The 14,899-nt window shown below is 39.6% G+C and overlaps 2 protein-coding genes across 2 annotated transcripts in view; both read left to right on the forward strand.

The window, feature by feature from the left end:
* The window catches only part of LOC116673217 (fibulin-1), a 12,668-nt gene extending 7,618 nt beyond the window's left edge, over positions 1–5,050 (forward strand). Inside the window, exons 15-17 of the mRNA XM_032505408.1 lie at positions 3,026–3,168; positions 3,798–3,938; positions 4,071–5,050. Coding sequence (XP_032361299.1) covers positions 3,026–3,168; positions 3,798–3,938; positions 4,071–4,210 — 424 coding nt within the window. The 3' untranslated portion in view covers positions 4,211–5,050. The remainder of the gene's footprint in view (positions 1–3,025; positions 3,169–3,797; positions 3,939–4,070) is intronic.
* A 1,205-nt stretch (positions 5,051–6,255) lies between these two features.
* atxn10 (ataxin 10) lies at positions 6,256–13,781 on the forward strand. Its single transcript, XM_032505236.1, has 11 exons — positions 6,256–6,457; positions 6,973–7,164; positions 7,440–7,525; positions 7,621–7,717; positions 8,099–8,263; positions 8,400–8,480; positions 8,624–8,774; positions 8,930–9,047; positions 9,503–9,684; positions 11,797–11,860; positions 13,211–13,781. The coding sequence occupies exons 1-11, from the start codon at positions 6,330–6,332 to the stop codon at positions 13,393–13,395; spliced, it is 1,449 nt and encodes a 482-aa protein (XP_032361127.1). The 5' UTR covers positions 6,256–6,329; the 3' UTR covers positions 13,396–13,781.
* The last annotated feature ends 1,118 nt before the right edge of the window (positions 13,782–14,899 follow it).

The following is a 14,899-nucleotide window of genomic DNA, read 5'->3' on the forward strand; positions in this document are numbered from 1 at the left end:
GATAGCATCAAAATCACTATTTTTAAAACACTACAAACACTGAAAACACTGAAACTTTGCCCAAAGTATCAGCACATGAACATGAACTCGAGCATTGAGCACCTCTTTTTGACTGGCAAGATGGCAGCAACTGGAAAAACCAACAGCTAAAGTGAGTTGTTCAAAAACTCTCTTTTTAGTAAACTCTGTGTAATAAGGGCCATATATATAATTCTTGTTGAGTTGAAACTCACAATAATGCACCCATAGCTAGAATGATACTACAGCCGTTTGTTATGTGGAATTTGAGTGTTTATTCAACAACAAAAATCAATTTATTGGTATAGCTATATGAAGTGCCTTCTTTTCTTTTCAGCATCCATCTGAAAAAATAGCACTCTCATGTTCATATGCAGAAAATTAAGCTTCAACAATCAGCAGCCGGCTAGCTTAGTTATGCACAAAGTAGTCTATATCCACCACGTTCCACTTCCAGGATGCCGCAGGATTTTCCGCCAGATGCATGTCTTTTTACCGATGTCCGTTTCCTTCCGCTTTCTTTGTGTTGGAATTTAAAACTCTGGTGGATTTATGAGGACTATGGTTAACTGCTCCTCAAATCTCTGCAGGGTACATTTCAGACAGCTAGCTAGACTTTTTGCAACAGCACTGTGGCTCTGTCCGGTGCTAAGCGCCGCCCAGGATGATTTGCCAATAAACCAGAGCATGCTTTTTTCCCATCCTGGAATGCTTTGTGGACTAGCCAGACCCTCATCCGCAGCGCCTTGGAGGATGGTCTGGCAAAGCGAGATTAAGCACAAAGCTAGCCTGGCGCTAGTCCAGCGCCCAAGATATAGTCCTACATATAACCCCAACAAAGGAGATCGACACCTTTTAGGAGTGCTGGTAGGCAGATATTACCTTTGGACAGACCTGATCTTGTTTTTTTCAGTAGGTATGCTAAGCAAAGCTAACTGGCTGCTCTAGTCTCTTATTTAACATACAGACATGAAGCTTGATGAGCGTCCCCCCCAAAAAAACAACAACAACCCAACTATTCCTCTATAATGGAGTAAAATAATTAATTTTACAGTAAATGATTGGTTATCAAGGCAAAAAGTTACCGTTGTGAAGTGAGTTGTATTTGTATATGTAATACGTCTTGGGGATGCATTTCTTTAAGCAATACATTGTTTTTCAGCTTGTTATGCTTTCTGACATATAATGTAGCAGTGAATAAAATATATATAATATAATATATTTTATATATATACACTACCGGTCAAAAGTTTGGGGCCACTTACAAATTCCATGCCACTCCATTATAGACAAATACCAGCTGATCTGAGTGGGTGGGTGATCTTAATGCAATATCTACATTGCCCATTATCAGCAACCATTGATCCAATGTTCCAGAGGCACATTCTGTTACTACTCTGTTACATTTAAAAAACTAACTGAGAAAACACTGGAGAATCCTTTTGCAATTATGTAAGCACATAATGTAATTGAAAACTGCTGACCGGTGGAAAAAAAACAATGCAACTGACCTCAGCTGGTATTCGTCTCTAATGGAGTGCAATGGAAATTCTAAGTGACCCCAAAACTTTTGACGGTAGGTATATATATATATATATATATATACTGTATATATATATAAAATATATAAAATATTAAGGCAATGTACCACTAGATGGGGCTCTTTAGCTGTGGAGGAGCTCTACAACACTTTGACAGGATGGTTAATGCATAATTATTTGCATTGATTCCAGCCCACTCTACCTCATGTCTGTGTGGCAGCTTATCGTTATGTGTACTTTAATTAAAAAGTGACAGATAAAAATGGCTTTTCAGTCTTTAATATTCAAGCACAAACACACACCGGCAATGGTTTCTGCCACTACTCTCGTACTGCCTCCGCTGTGGTCATTTCTAATGTTGAAAGCCATTTTTCCTATGATCTTTTCCAAGCGGTCTCACCCTAGGATCAAACAGTCCTCGCCTTAGCGGATAGCAAGAAAAATATCTGGGGCTCAGCCAGCATGGGGGTTCAATTAGTGGTGGAGCAGCATTGCAGCTCATATGATGGATGGGGCTTTTAGTGTTGGTATTGGGTGGTTATCAGTTGATTTGCTGTAAATGATACCAAAAGACCAGTAGCTCTGTTGGTCAGCTAGATAAATGCAGCTAGACAACTTTTCCACTGTTCCACTTTCATGCTGCTGGTTTTTGGGGTTCAATGCATATTGAGTATGCATCAAGATTGAAAAAAAATGCAAATACATGATATACATGAGGCAAGTATTCTCTTAAATCTTTGGATCCTGTCAATTCCTACTTTCCAAAATGCAAAGTTAATTATTTCAGATAAAAATAGTGAAATGCTGTATGTAATAATAATAGTATCTGTATTTTCCAGAGTCTTATTTTGGAATGACATCACATACTCGGTTGGAAATGCTTTTATGCTGATTCTGTCCAAATTGTGATCTTTCTGCTTTCTCCTACCACATGAATATGATGCCATTGATCGCATCAAATTACATTCATTCTTATGCCTGCATTTTACCATCCTGTTTTCCTTTCATGGCATTTCCCTGGTGTAGAATACCACTCAATCATTTCTGTGGCTTTGGCCTCATGCTTAGCGGACAATTTGGACTTACCTGCTTGCTGCTAATTACACGGCTTTGCTCCCTTTGCAGTTTTTAAGGTCATGCTTGAAAGCGCTACTGCCTTCGCATTGGGGAACCCCACAAGCATGATTTAGGTTGTGAAATCAGGGCTTGGCCTATTTTTAAGGCACACGTTCCTTGGTTAACCATGGAGGTCTATGGGGCTACGTTGCCAGGTTCTTTTTGTTCAACCCAACTGTGGAGGTTTGGTCAAAGCCTTTTTTCAGAACTGATGTTGCATGTGCTGTATAGATTGAAATTGTAGGAAATTCCTACTTCTCCTTCATATTGTGTGTATTCCTCTAAATCTCCCCTTTCCCTCAATCCTTTCTTCTTGTCTCCTTGCAATCACCATTGTTTGTCTTTTCCAGATCCAAACGAGATGCTTCAGTCAATCTGCGTTGTAGTAAGGTCTGCCAAGCTCATGACATCAACTGCAATCGCGCCACCTTGCACCTCATCACCTACACCTCCGTCTCTCTGCCAACCTTCAGAGACTTCAGTAAACCAGAAGGTAAGACAAGGTGCTTGAGTTTCTATAATGCAGGTGTGATGTTTGGTTGATTCCCATAGTCCTTAATGGGTAAGAGCTTTTATTGGTTATAATAACTAGTAATAGTTACCTTGGGCAAATGTTTATCATATTTCATCTTTGCCTGTTTTAATTATTGGTTAAAAGGCTATAGTTGTTATTGCTAAACCAAAAACCTCACAGATTCCACAGGTTATTTGGATTTCTGTTTTTATAATGACTTACCTCATTTGACAATTCCACAATACTATTAAATTGCATTTTTTTGTCACGTTTTCCAGGTGAACCTAAATTCCACATAATAAGATAATCCATTATAAATCTTGAATACAATTTTTTTTTTATAAGATATTTATTTTCATAAACCCCCGGTTATTCTGAACAAACATGTTACCTCGGTAGCTTATGATAGCAAATTCTAAAATCATTCACAGCCTCATTGAAATACAACTTTCCACCCACCAACCTGCCACAACACAATCCAATTACTTGTTTTAACCCACCAAACAATTGTTTAATCATATCATAAATATCTAATTTGAAGAACCAAATGCACTTTGTGGTTTGCTTCTATCAAACGAAAACAAACTTTATACCAATTCTCCCAACAGAAATAATTTTCCTGCAGACAGTTACGGCGGCTAACCCTGCTCCTCCCCCCGAGGCCACCAGTGTTTTCTTTGACATCCTGGCTGCAGATGAACAGTTCTCGTTTGACGTGGAGAAGCGCTCCCAACAGGGCATGATTGTGGGTAAGCGGAGAGAGCATAACTGGGAACCAGGCAGGGAATCATTTAGGAAGTCCTTTAATAAGCATTATACAGATATTACATTGATTTGAAATTGAATCTCAGTCACTAATCCCAATCTGTGTCATCCCTAAGGTGTGGTTCGGCAGGTGAAACCTATCATTGGCCCCATGGAGTTTGAGTTAAAGGTAGCTATGAACTATGTCATGTCAGGGGACGTTTCCCATAGCAACGTTGTCGTCATTCGTGTCTTCATCTCGGAGTTTTGGTTCTGAGCTGAGCTAAGGAGTGAACAATCAGCAATACAACCCATAACGTGGAAATGTTTTTAGTATCTGTAGGTGCCACACTTCTCTTGCTCAACATTCAAAAACACCCAAGATGTTAATGCTGTTGCATGCAAGATGAGATAATTTAATTTGCATATGTTTTAGATGTACTGAAAACATTCAGGTAATTAGTTTACAATAGGTCTTTGTGTATTTTCAACACTAATATATATTGTATATTTCCTCATTTTAGTCAGTTAGCATGCCAACTAATTTGCACTAAAAACAAGCTGGGGATAATGGGATTGTCATTAGTGGTTAATCATAAACCAACGTACTGGAAAAGGTGAAAAGTTGACCTGGTGGTGGCATTGAATGGTCAGGAGATTGCCAAAACTTTTAGGATACACCATGTGTCAGTCATGAATGTCTGTACCAAATTGTTGCCAATCTATCTGATAGTAATAGTAATAATATTTAAGTGGTGATGGACTGACCAACCAACCAACATCGTAACACTTTATAGAGCCACGCCGCTAACATGGCTAAAAAGTTATTTTTCACTTATAAAAATACTAATTTTTCACTTGATACCTCTACCCCAGATGTGTTGAAAATACATTTGAAAAAAATAAAAAATAAAATAATGTAACAGATAAACAGGGTGCCCTTATCTCCTTGATCTGTCTACCGTGTTTAACTTGAATTCAGACTTTGTTGTTATGAGTGCCACTATAATAATAATAATAATGTTCATTGACCTGTGGAACTAATACTTGCTCCATTTCATCTGTTTTGACGGACCATACATGACATGCTTCATTTGATAATAAAAGCTTAATCTACTCACTTGCTTTCAATATTGATTGTGTTTTGTACCATAAGACTGTAACAACCATCTGTGAATGATAAAGACTGTGCGGTTAATTATGTTCATGTTTTCTACTAAAAAGAGCTCGATCCTCTACCACAGCAGACAAAATCAACCTATACTTAGCATAACTGTGGTTTCAGAATAACTCAAATCTGATAGGATGTCCTGTTTTTCCTGTAACTCAACTCTTCAGATTCTCTATCACAACATACCACTTCCAGATATTCTACTAACTAATGGGAATCCTTTCCTGGGAATGTTTTGATCTTTCAATACCTCATCTTAAAGCTGACAAATTGCTTGAGGTGGATACTTCTTACCATCCATAATCAACTCTCTTCTACATTGATCTGCCTTTTCACCACTGCTGGGCTGTGCTTGGCCAGTGAAAACACAGGAAGCAACCATACTGAGGAAAATCCTGTAATCTAAAATTTGCCACTGCAAAGAAATTCCAAATGTTTGTCCTATGGCTTGTTGTCCCACAAATTGTTTAGGCTCAATGAATTATTCTTCTGACTTTAAAGGTTGGTTTAGGTGAATGGATTTCAGATGTGAGTGCAGCTGCACTGTACAGAACTTCTATCTCAAGAATTATTGGATGTTATAATTTGGGTATATCTAAGTATAACTACACTGCACCCTAATAAAATAATAAATACAGCTGCCATCCTGCCCAAAAACACTCCCAAACACCTTATCTAAGACCTAGGGTGGTGAAGTTAAGGTGATTTATATAACACTGTAAAACATGCTTAGCCTATTACAAAGTCAAGATCTTTGAAATAAGTTGCATAAAACTTTATGACCGAAAGAGTTAAAAGAAACCAAAAAACTAGTAGTTAGTTTATTTGTTACACAGTTCCGTGAATTATCACCACAGTTGCTCTCAAATTAATCCAACATTGACCAATATTTGAATAATATTTTCAGAGTACTCTCTTAATTAGTTATCTTTCAGTATTTTTGTACCACCGAGAGTAACTTGACAACTGTGTCAAAACAGCAGCACATGCTCTAACTCCACCTTTTACCTGGATTAAACCAATAGCGTGTTGGATTTTATCCGGAAGTCCCGCCCTCATGACCGAATGCACTGAGAGATGCCTGATCGGATCCACTAGACGTTTCGACGTCAGAAGATTTACCTCGTGGCTCACCTTATTCTGCCTCTGATTGGCTAAACTTGACCAATCCCCACCTAATCCTAACAACGTCTAGTAGATCCGATTTAGTATTTACCAGGAGAACATGGCAAATACCGACAGCACCCTTGACATCTCGCCGGCTATCGCTCGTATTTTGAATGAAGAACACTGCCTTCAACACTTACAGGTCTTAAAAACATTCACGGCTGCGTTACGGGACAAGGAATGCAGGTGCGGACAACGTCTTTTACGGTCCCTTTGAGAGGAAACCCATGTTAGCTTAAACGTTAACTGCTAAGCTAGCTAGCTTGAAGTGTCTGCTAATGTTACTGTCAAATATAACGTCCTAACACAGGTGTAAGGTAAATGTTGTGGACTCGGCCGGTTTGTTGTCTTTTCTGTGTTAATAAATAGTAAGGTGAAGTTCATTAAGACACCGAACTATTCTTTACAAAAACGACCGTGCTAGCTAGCTAGGTCTCTGGAGTCAGTCATTTTGAATTGTCATAGCAGGAAAAGCACAGGTGTAACTAATTACTAATGATAGCGCCTACAGTCGTATAGTGTTTCTCTCCTGTTAAAATCCAATGCAACTTGAGTTTGGCCAATTAACATGTCTGCAGAGAAACAGGGCTATTTATCTTAAGTTTCACTCCACATTTTTACTCTGGTTGCCCCCAGCTTTGGGTAACGTTACCACTGCAATAAATGAACTGTCTTTACTTTTGTCAACTTCCTGCTCCCAGGGATGCTGTGGAGGAGGAGGCGTTCTCCAGTCTTCTTAAATTATTGTCCCGATTGTGTGATGAGCTTCATGCTGCCAGCTGTGATGATCAGGACCTGCAGTCTGTCGCCCTGCAGCTGCAGTTGACCGCTGAGTGCTTTAGGGCTCAGAGGAACTCCTGTGTCCAGAGCACTCGCAACCAGAGTCTGCTCAGGTAATAGGATTAGTAGATGGGAGTATATAAAACGGATATAGGAAGATTACAAACTGTATGGTCTCAAACATTACCGTAAAGTTAAGCATAAGCAATTTTTTGACACCGTATCAACAATAATTACTTTGCTAAATTGTTATTACATTGTTAATGTATTCGATTGCATTATACAGTAAGTGTTCATGTTATTGTGTCCACCGTCTTAGCAAGTAAATTAGTGTGCAACTAAATGTACAGTAGGTACATAAAATAAATCATTTGTTTTTTTCCTCCAGGGAGCTTGGTTTCATTGATGTATCCATTAAACTCCTAAGCTTCTTCCAGACCGCACATCTGGAGAGCAGAGATGGCATACTTGAACGTAAGTCTAAAAATAGGTGATTGTAATAAGATACTTGGTTAGATTTTTTTGATAATGGACTTTTTAATTTTTTTAAATCTTCCTCTATGGCCCAGCTCTTCGTTGTGGGATCCAGTTTCTTGGTAACTTATCGGTTGGAAACCAAATGTGTAAAGATGACATTTGGCAGCTGAGCTTCCCAAATCTTTTCCTGTAAGTTTTGAATGCCACAGTTGCAGTAATGTATTTTAACTCAGTGAGCAACACTGTTACATAAATTGTTATAATTCACTTTGTATTCATTAATTTATTATTGTTCATACGTTTTAACGTTCCCAATAAGTGTTTTGTAGGGGTATTCTGGTGGCTCTTCGAGCTAAGGTTCACAAACTAGCCCTAGACTTCATAAATATTATCCACATCTGTCTGTCTCTTCCACACTAAAAACCGAGTTGATTTGAGACCTCATCAAGCCTTTTGCTTTATACACTCATAAACATTCTGTATCAGTATTTCTATTTATGAAAGCTTTATTGTAGACATTTGTATGCAAGCATATGTCCTAACATTGAATCAACCCGAACGTGTGAACAGGCAGCTGCTCAGTGTTGAGGATGAGAAGGTGGTAAACTATGCCTCTATGGTACTCCACACATGTCTTGATGAAGCCAAGGTGGAAGAACTATCTGATCCTCAGAACATCCAGCTGGCACTCAGGGTGATGGAGCTCTGTAGGACCCAGCCTGACCTGGACTGGACGTAAGAGTGTGTGTCTGGATTGGTGTGTGTGAAGCAGTTGTAAGTTAATATGTCTAAAGAGTTCAGAGTGTTTGTATCATGTCAAAGAAATTAACTAATACACTTTTTTTTTATATATATATTCCTTCATTTACAGGGTTCTCATTGCCACCCAGTATTTCCTCACGTCTCCAGCTCTGGTAGAGAGCATGTACTCTGGGATGTCTCACCATGAAAGGTACTTTACATTAGTAGTGACAATAAATGTCCCTAGACTTATAATACCCTCTTACATTACACAGAAGTTGATTTTCTAAACCTCTAATACAAAAAATTTCTGATACTGCAGTTAACCAAAGGGTGTGTGGGTGTGTGTGTCAGAGTTACTCTATTAGAGCTGCTCTTTGCCCAGCTACAAGAGGACGATTCTTGTGGCATCCCTCCGAGTGTGGCTTGCTTCCTGGCCAGTTCCTTCCAGAAATGTTGTGGCGCTGTGCTGACACTTGCAACTGGCTCAGCTTCCAATGATGAGGTACAGATACACAGTAAACCTGCCCGATGTATGTGAACACAGAAGTATTGGTATTATGTTATTTCCCCCCAGTTTTCAATTAGTCCCCTCCCTAACATCTCAGATCTGACATCCTTTCCCCACATTACCAACATCTTGGTTGCAATCCCCTGTAGGTCCTGCAGGAGGCACTGACCGTGATTAGTCTGCTGGATGTGCTGTGTGAGATGACCTCAGACCACAGGCAGTTCATGTTTCTCCAGGACCATCCTAACCTTCTAGTAACCACTGTTGGTAAATGAAAACATTGACTTACACAATGTCTCTGACCGGCTCCACAACTGGAGTTTGTGGGTCCAATTTGGCCGTTTTATGGTAAATACAGTATGTTATCTGTACACTATAACACTACTTGAAATGGTGAAAGATCTAGATCTGCATCAAATCATCCACAGAAAACAGATTTTCCTGCAGCTTCCTGCACACCACCATGCCTTATGTTGACAAGCAATAAACACAGCAATGTTCAGATACACATAAGTTGGACAAAAATCACTTTATGGGGTCCTGAAACACTAATAACACATACATTTATCAAGAAATTAAAATCCATATTTTAAAATCCATAATTTGAATAATAAGATCAATTATTATGGATTAAAAATAAGATTGGGGTGTTTTTTGTCTTTTTCTACATCTTGCTACTCTGTGTGATCTTTTGCGTTTCACTCCTTACATTTTCTCTGCAGAGCTCCTGGGGCAGGTACATGCCATAGGGAAGGCCAGTAAGAATATTTTCAGTGCTGCTCAGAACTTCTCCTTCAGTGGAGATGGAGACCCTTCCTCCCATTCTCCTGTCATCAGTTTCAAGGCCCACCTCATCCGGCTGATAGGAAACCTCTGTTACAGCAATACAAACAACCAGAACAAGGTTAGGAATGGCTGGATGGATGAAAGAAGAGAAACGTGTCCTTTACACCTGTAGTTTGGTCTGGACCAAGTGAGAAAAGTGTTTCAGTTCTAAAATAAAACTCCTTATTTCCTATGGTAGATCTTTGGTATACAAACATTAAATGTGATTAAAATCAGCTTTTACAAATGATGGTCCTCAAGAAGCTGATGTCTGGAGATTTTAAGAAAGAGAAACTGCATAGAATACTTACTGCTAGATTATTGTTGGTTGTTATGCTTATTCATTAGATTTTGTTTTCTCTGGGATCTGAGGGCTTTTGGTAAGCACCCTTGATCAGTCTACATAATAGGGTCATATGTAGGTCAAGAAGAGGTCTGGGAGGCCTCCTTGGTCTTTCTTTGACAGATCTCTACACCAAATTAGCATGTTTGGAGTGCAGGTTCTAGTAGTGGGCTGTTGGGTCAAACCACATGATCTCCTGAGAAAACTGAGGTCTGCAAATGTAATAATAATAATTAATACTTGATTAGTCCCGCAAGGGGATATTACAATTTACACTCTGTTGTTATTACACACATTACACACAGGCCTGAATTACACAAATGCTCAGGTCCTATACATGCGCTAATGGGGAGATGTCAGAGTGAGGTGGCTGCCCATGGAAAGGCGCCCCAAGCAGTTGGGGGTTTGGTTCCTTGCTCAAGAGCACCTTGGCCAACTCCCTACAGACTGAGCTACTGCCACCCTCAAGTGTAATGTAAGTGTAATGCCCAATGAAGCATGAGGCTGTATGTTTCTGTGACTGCAAGCCTACGTGTTCTTTCAACACAACAACTTAGTTTTGCACTAAAATGTGAAACATTCCTTTCCTCTTTAGTGATTTTTATCAGTTCCCTCATCAGTATCTGTCCACATCTCACTATTAATACAAAGCACAGCAGGATCATAAAGTGGGTGGGGAGGAGTTTTCCTCTATCTTCAGCACGTTATAGACTCAGTCCTACTTAATAGAAACCGATTTGTGGAATGCTTGTGGGATGGCCACCCTCAGTTGGCCTCTCTATAATGTTTATGGATGCTGATCTGTGGTCTGTCAGTGGTCTGAAATCACCCCATATCTGTTTTCACTAAGATCGCTTCCAGTAAACCAAATGTCATTCTGTTCACCTTTGGGAGAGGTTGTAATTTAAGATGCATGCAAAGAGCTGAACTGCGTATACCGGACTGAAGTCAATGTCCAGTCGCTAGTTATTTATGTCTTTATGGATAATCAACCTCAAACAATCATTTTGAAAGTGGAAAATCAGACCTGGGAGCTTGTACTAGTCAGCGACTTTGTTTCTTTGACAATTTAAATGACATTTCCATTTTCAGAAACTCAGCACTTCTTCTCATTCTGGAGCACCCACCAGTATGTTTGGAGGGTAACCACAACGGCAAAAAGGCAACAGCAAGCAAGCAAAGACGACAATTAAGCCTATAGAATCAGACACATGATACAGAGCAGATCCCTCTGTTGTGACGGCCCTAGACTAACTCACAACCACACTGCCTCTTATGCATTGATGTGAGGCTCTGCTAAGGACAGGGACACTTAGGTTGAATACATTTCTTGCCTTCAAATGAATTTGTTCACTGGCTAGACTGCACTGTTTGGTCAAATCCTGCAACTCAATGCAACATCTCAATGTAAGATTTAAATATTGTTGATCAGAGCTTTCTCTTCTCTTTTTGTCCAATGACAATAGGCATTATGTGCTAGTATATGTGTGTTTTTCACAATATATAAAGCACGTACTTCAGAGTTGTGTGGCAAAAAGCAAAACCTTTTGGTGCCATTGATACTACTATTGCTTTGAATAAGATATGAGAGGCTGTAAAAACTTAGTTTTTCTGGTTTTCTATTGTCCCATCGATGTTTCATCAAGCCAATCAATACATAATGTGCTGATGCATGGTGTAGCATATACAAAGACATGATTGAACACTGTGGAATTAGTTTCATTGAGCTAAGGATGTCATCAACTAAAGCATTGTTCCAGAACTGGCATTAATCAGTGAACATGGAAAGTGAAAACAGACATGTTTACCAGTCCATTATTTTATACTTTACTGACCTTGTTTCCTCAGGTAAGAGAACTGGAAGGCATCCCCCTCATCTTGGATAACTGCAGCATAGACAGCAACAACCCATGTATCCTTTAATGTAAGTTGATGGTCTGGACATACTTAACCATCTGTGTTTATGTACATATATTTCAAGTTTATCTAACATCATTGTTCATATTTATGCCCAAAAATCCTTCAGGCCTTGCGTATCTTATCCTCGCACTTTTAGAATTGAGTTTGGCATGTTTGCACAGGAAAGCTGGTGGGTTTTCAACCAAACGTAAGTGTTTCATCAAGCGTTGAATGCTGCACTGTGTGTAGGCTGGCCGCAAAAAACCTGTTGAATATTTTGTGTTCACCACCTCTCGATTGACTTTTGCTTGCAGCTGGTTAACTGTATCGACTGATTATCTGCCTTCATGAGTGAAGTCTGTTGCGCAGCTTATAAATGCTACTTTTGTATTGAGAAGTGTTCATGTCTGTCAATGTATCAGAAACTTAAGACAGTTACATAGTAATTAGTGGTGCTTTTGTATTAATTTGCATTTTGACGTTTGTTTTTCAGCACCAGTTTACATACATTGGGGAGGCATAATATAAACAAGTATTAATTTGATATAAAACATCACTAACAACCCACATAGTTTAGTTCACATTGTCAACAAAAACAACAGTGTAAGCTTCACAAAGATGGGATCTATTGAAGGACTGTTGAATTAGATTGTACTGGTCTACCTAATACAGCGATAACGGTACTGAGGTCTATCTTGAAGCAGAGGTATAGTAGTGTACAAATGTGTTTTTTGTGGCATCCCTTTGACAGGCTTTAAGAACACGCCGATTTCTGTTTTACTTGGAGTACACTGCTAGTCACTAAACTCAAACCCCTGAGCCTTTCTCATCTCCATCCACTGTCTTTTAACCAGGTCAATAGTCTGAGCCCATCCTTTGTCCCATTGTCCCTATCCCATACATGCTTATACACATACACACGCATACAATCTACTCTGTTTACCATTTACATGTAGGTGTTAGCATTTCTGCTCGGAAAAATATTGTCAATGAAGAAAATGTTTATAGGTTATGTGGGAAACTTGAGAGGGGTGAGCTGCGACTATTTTTAATCACAAAACACAACTTGTCTGTGAAACCCGTTTGCGTGTTGGGCTGTCTGCGTACTCATTGACTTAAGACCAGGCACTTTTAAGTTTGACATTAAAAATGTTTGGTTTGTGTTTCATGTACCATTGTTGCCTCTTTACCATTCTACCTTTTTTAATAAAGTATAACTACCTTATGTTAATTATTCATTTTACTCCACGTTTTTTAATGAAATCAATTTTGTAAATTCATTTTACAATTACAGCACATGCTCATGTCGTGTTTCTGTAGAATTAAAATTCCAAAGTTGCGGTCCTTAACCGGATATCTGTAGTTATCAGTCAGTGGGCCATCTTTACCATCAGAAACCTCCTAGAAAACAACACACAGAACCAGGAGCAGGTCAGCGCCCTGGAACGTCGTGGCACCACTGACTATTCTGCACTCAAGGAGTTGGGTTTCCTGGTGGAGGAGCGAGACGGAGGCTTGCTGCTCAAAACTGTGAAGAAAGACTCTTGAAAACCTTAGAGGAGCACCTGGAAAGAGGAGGCCCCCAACCCGCAAGCAGGTTTTAATGCAAAGTATTTGTTTAGAAAGGAATAAAGTACATGTGCACACATATACACTTATGTGAACATGTGCTCTTGTTGTGTCACAAGCCTCATTAATGTTACTTAATACCTACCTGTGAATTACCTGTCCACTACTAATCATGTTATCTGTCCAGAATAACTTGGCAGCCACAAAGCCGCTAGATTAAGAAGAAAAATGCTTTGAATTGAGATATTTCTATAGGAAAAGTATGTTTAAATTACTTTTCTACCTCAGTAATGCTTGCACTCATGCCCAGATGGGGCATATGATTATTGTTTGATACACAAAAGGCCTATGGGGTCCCCCTGGTATAAAAGCAGAGGTCAAGACATCAGGAGCTCTTGTTTTGTCTTGACCTGTGTCAAGGAAATGAATAGTTTGGGAGAGGCGAGCGCATGCTGGCACCTTTTGGCAAAGCTGATGCTTTGTGGTTTAATCCAAAGACAAAGCCCACCGCAGTGTCCGGGCTTTTCACTTTTCGCAGACACTGATGTTACCAGCAGGGGTTGGGGACTTAATCCCAGGCCTATAGTGACTTCTGCAGTAAATGCGAAAAACAGAATTAGTAAAACATGAAGTAATCAACCCCCTCACCGCCTTACCTACTTAAATGGTGGTATCGTTGCCAGGGGGACATTCAAACGCTTAAAACAATTTCTCTTAACTGGCATGATATTAATAGTATAATCTAAGGGCATCTACAGTGCCTTGCGAAAGTATTCGGCCCCCTTGAACTTTTCAACCCTTTGACACATTTCAGGCTTCAAACATAAAGATATAACAATTTTATTTTTGTTGAATCACCAACAAGTGGGACACAATTGTGAAGTAGAACGAAATCTGTTAGATATTTTAAACCTTTTTAGCAAATAAAAAACGGAAAAGTGGTGCGTGCAAAATTATTGAGCCCCCTTGCGTTAATACTTTGTAGAGCCACCTTTTGCTGCGATTACAGCTGCAAGTCGCTTGGGGTATGTATCAGTTTTGCACATCGAGAGACTGAAATTCTTGACCATTCTTCCTTGCAAAACAGCTGGAGCTCAGTGAGGTTGGATGGAGAGCGTTTGTGAACAGAAGTTTTCAGTCTTCCACAGATTCTCGATTGGATTCAGGTCTGGATTGAATGGCCATTCTACACACTGGATACGTTTATTTGTGAACCATTCCTTTGTAGATTTTGCTGTATGTTTGGGATCATTGTCTGTGGGAAGATAATCTCGTCCCAGTTTCAGGTCTTTTGCAGACTCCAACAGGTTTTCATCCAGAATGGTCCTGTATTTGGCTGATCCTCTTCCCCTCAATTTTAACCTCTTCCCTGTCCCTGCTGAAGAAAAGCAGGCCCAACACATGATGCTGCCACCACCATGTTTGACATTGGGGATGGTGTGTTGAGGGTGATGAGCTGTGTTGCTTTTACACCAAACATATA

This window comes from Etheostoma spectabile, chromosome 23 (assembly GCF_008692095.1).
Source record: "Etheostoma spectabile isolate EspeVRDwgs_2016 chromosome 23, UIUC_Espe_1.0, whole genome shotgun sequence".
Classification (NCBI taxonomy): Eukaryota; Metazoa; Chordata; class Actinopteri; order Perciformes; family Percidae; genus Etheostoma; species Etheostoma spectabile.

Bases quoted from the DNA above. Each gene is read 5' to 3' on its own strand.
- atxn10 (XM_032505236.1), top strand. From the start codon at position 6,330: ATGGCAAATACCGACAGCACCCTTGACATCTCGCCGGCTATCGCTCGT. The intron at 7,718-8,098 runs GTAAGTTTTGAA...ACGTGTGAACAG, and splicing joins AGCTTCCCAAATCTTTTCCT to GCAGCTGCTCAGTGTTGAGG. The intron at 8,264-8,399 runs GTAAGAGTGTGT...CTTCATTTACAG, and splicing joins CAGCCTGACCTGGACTGGAC to GGTTCTCATTGCCACCCAGT.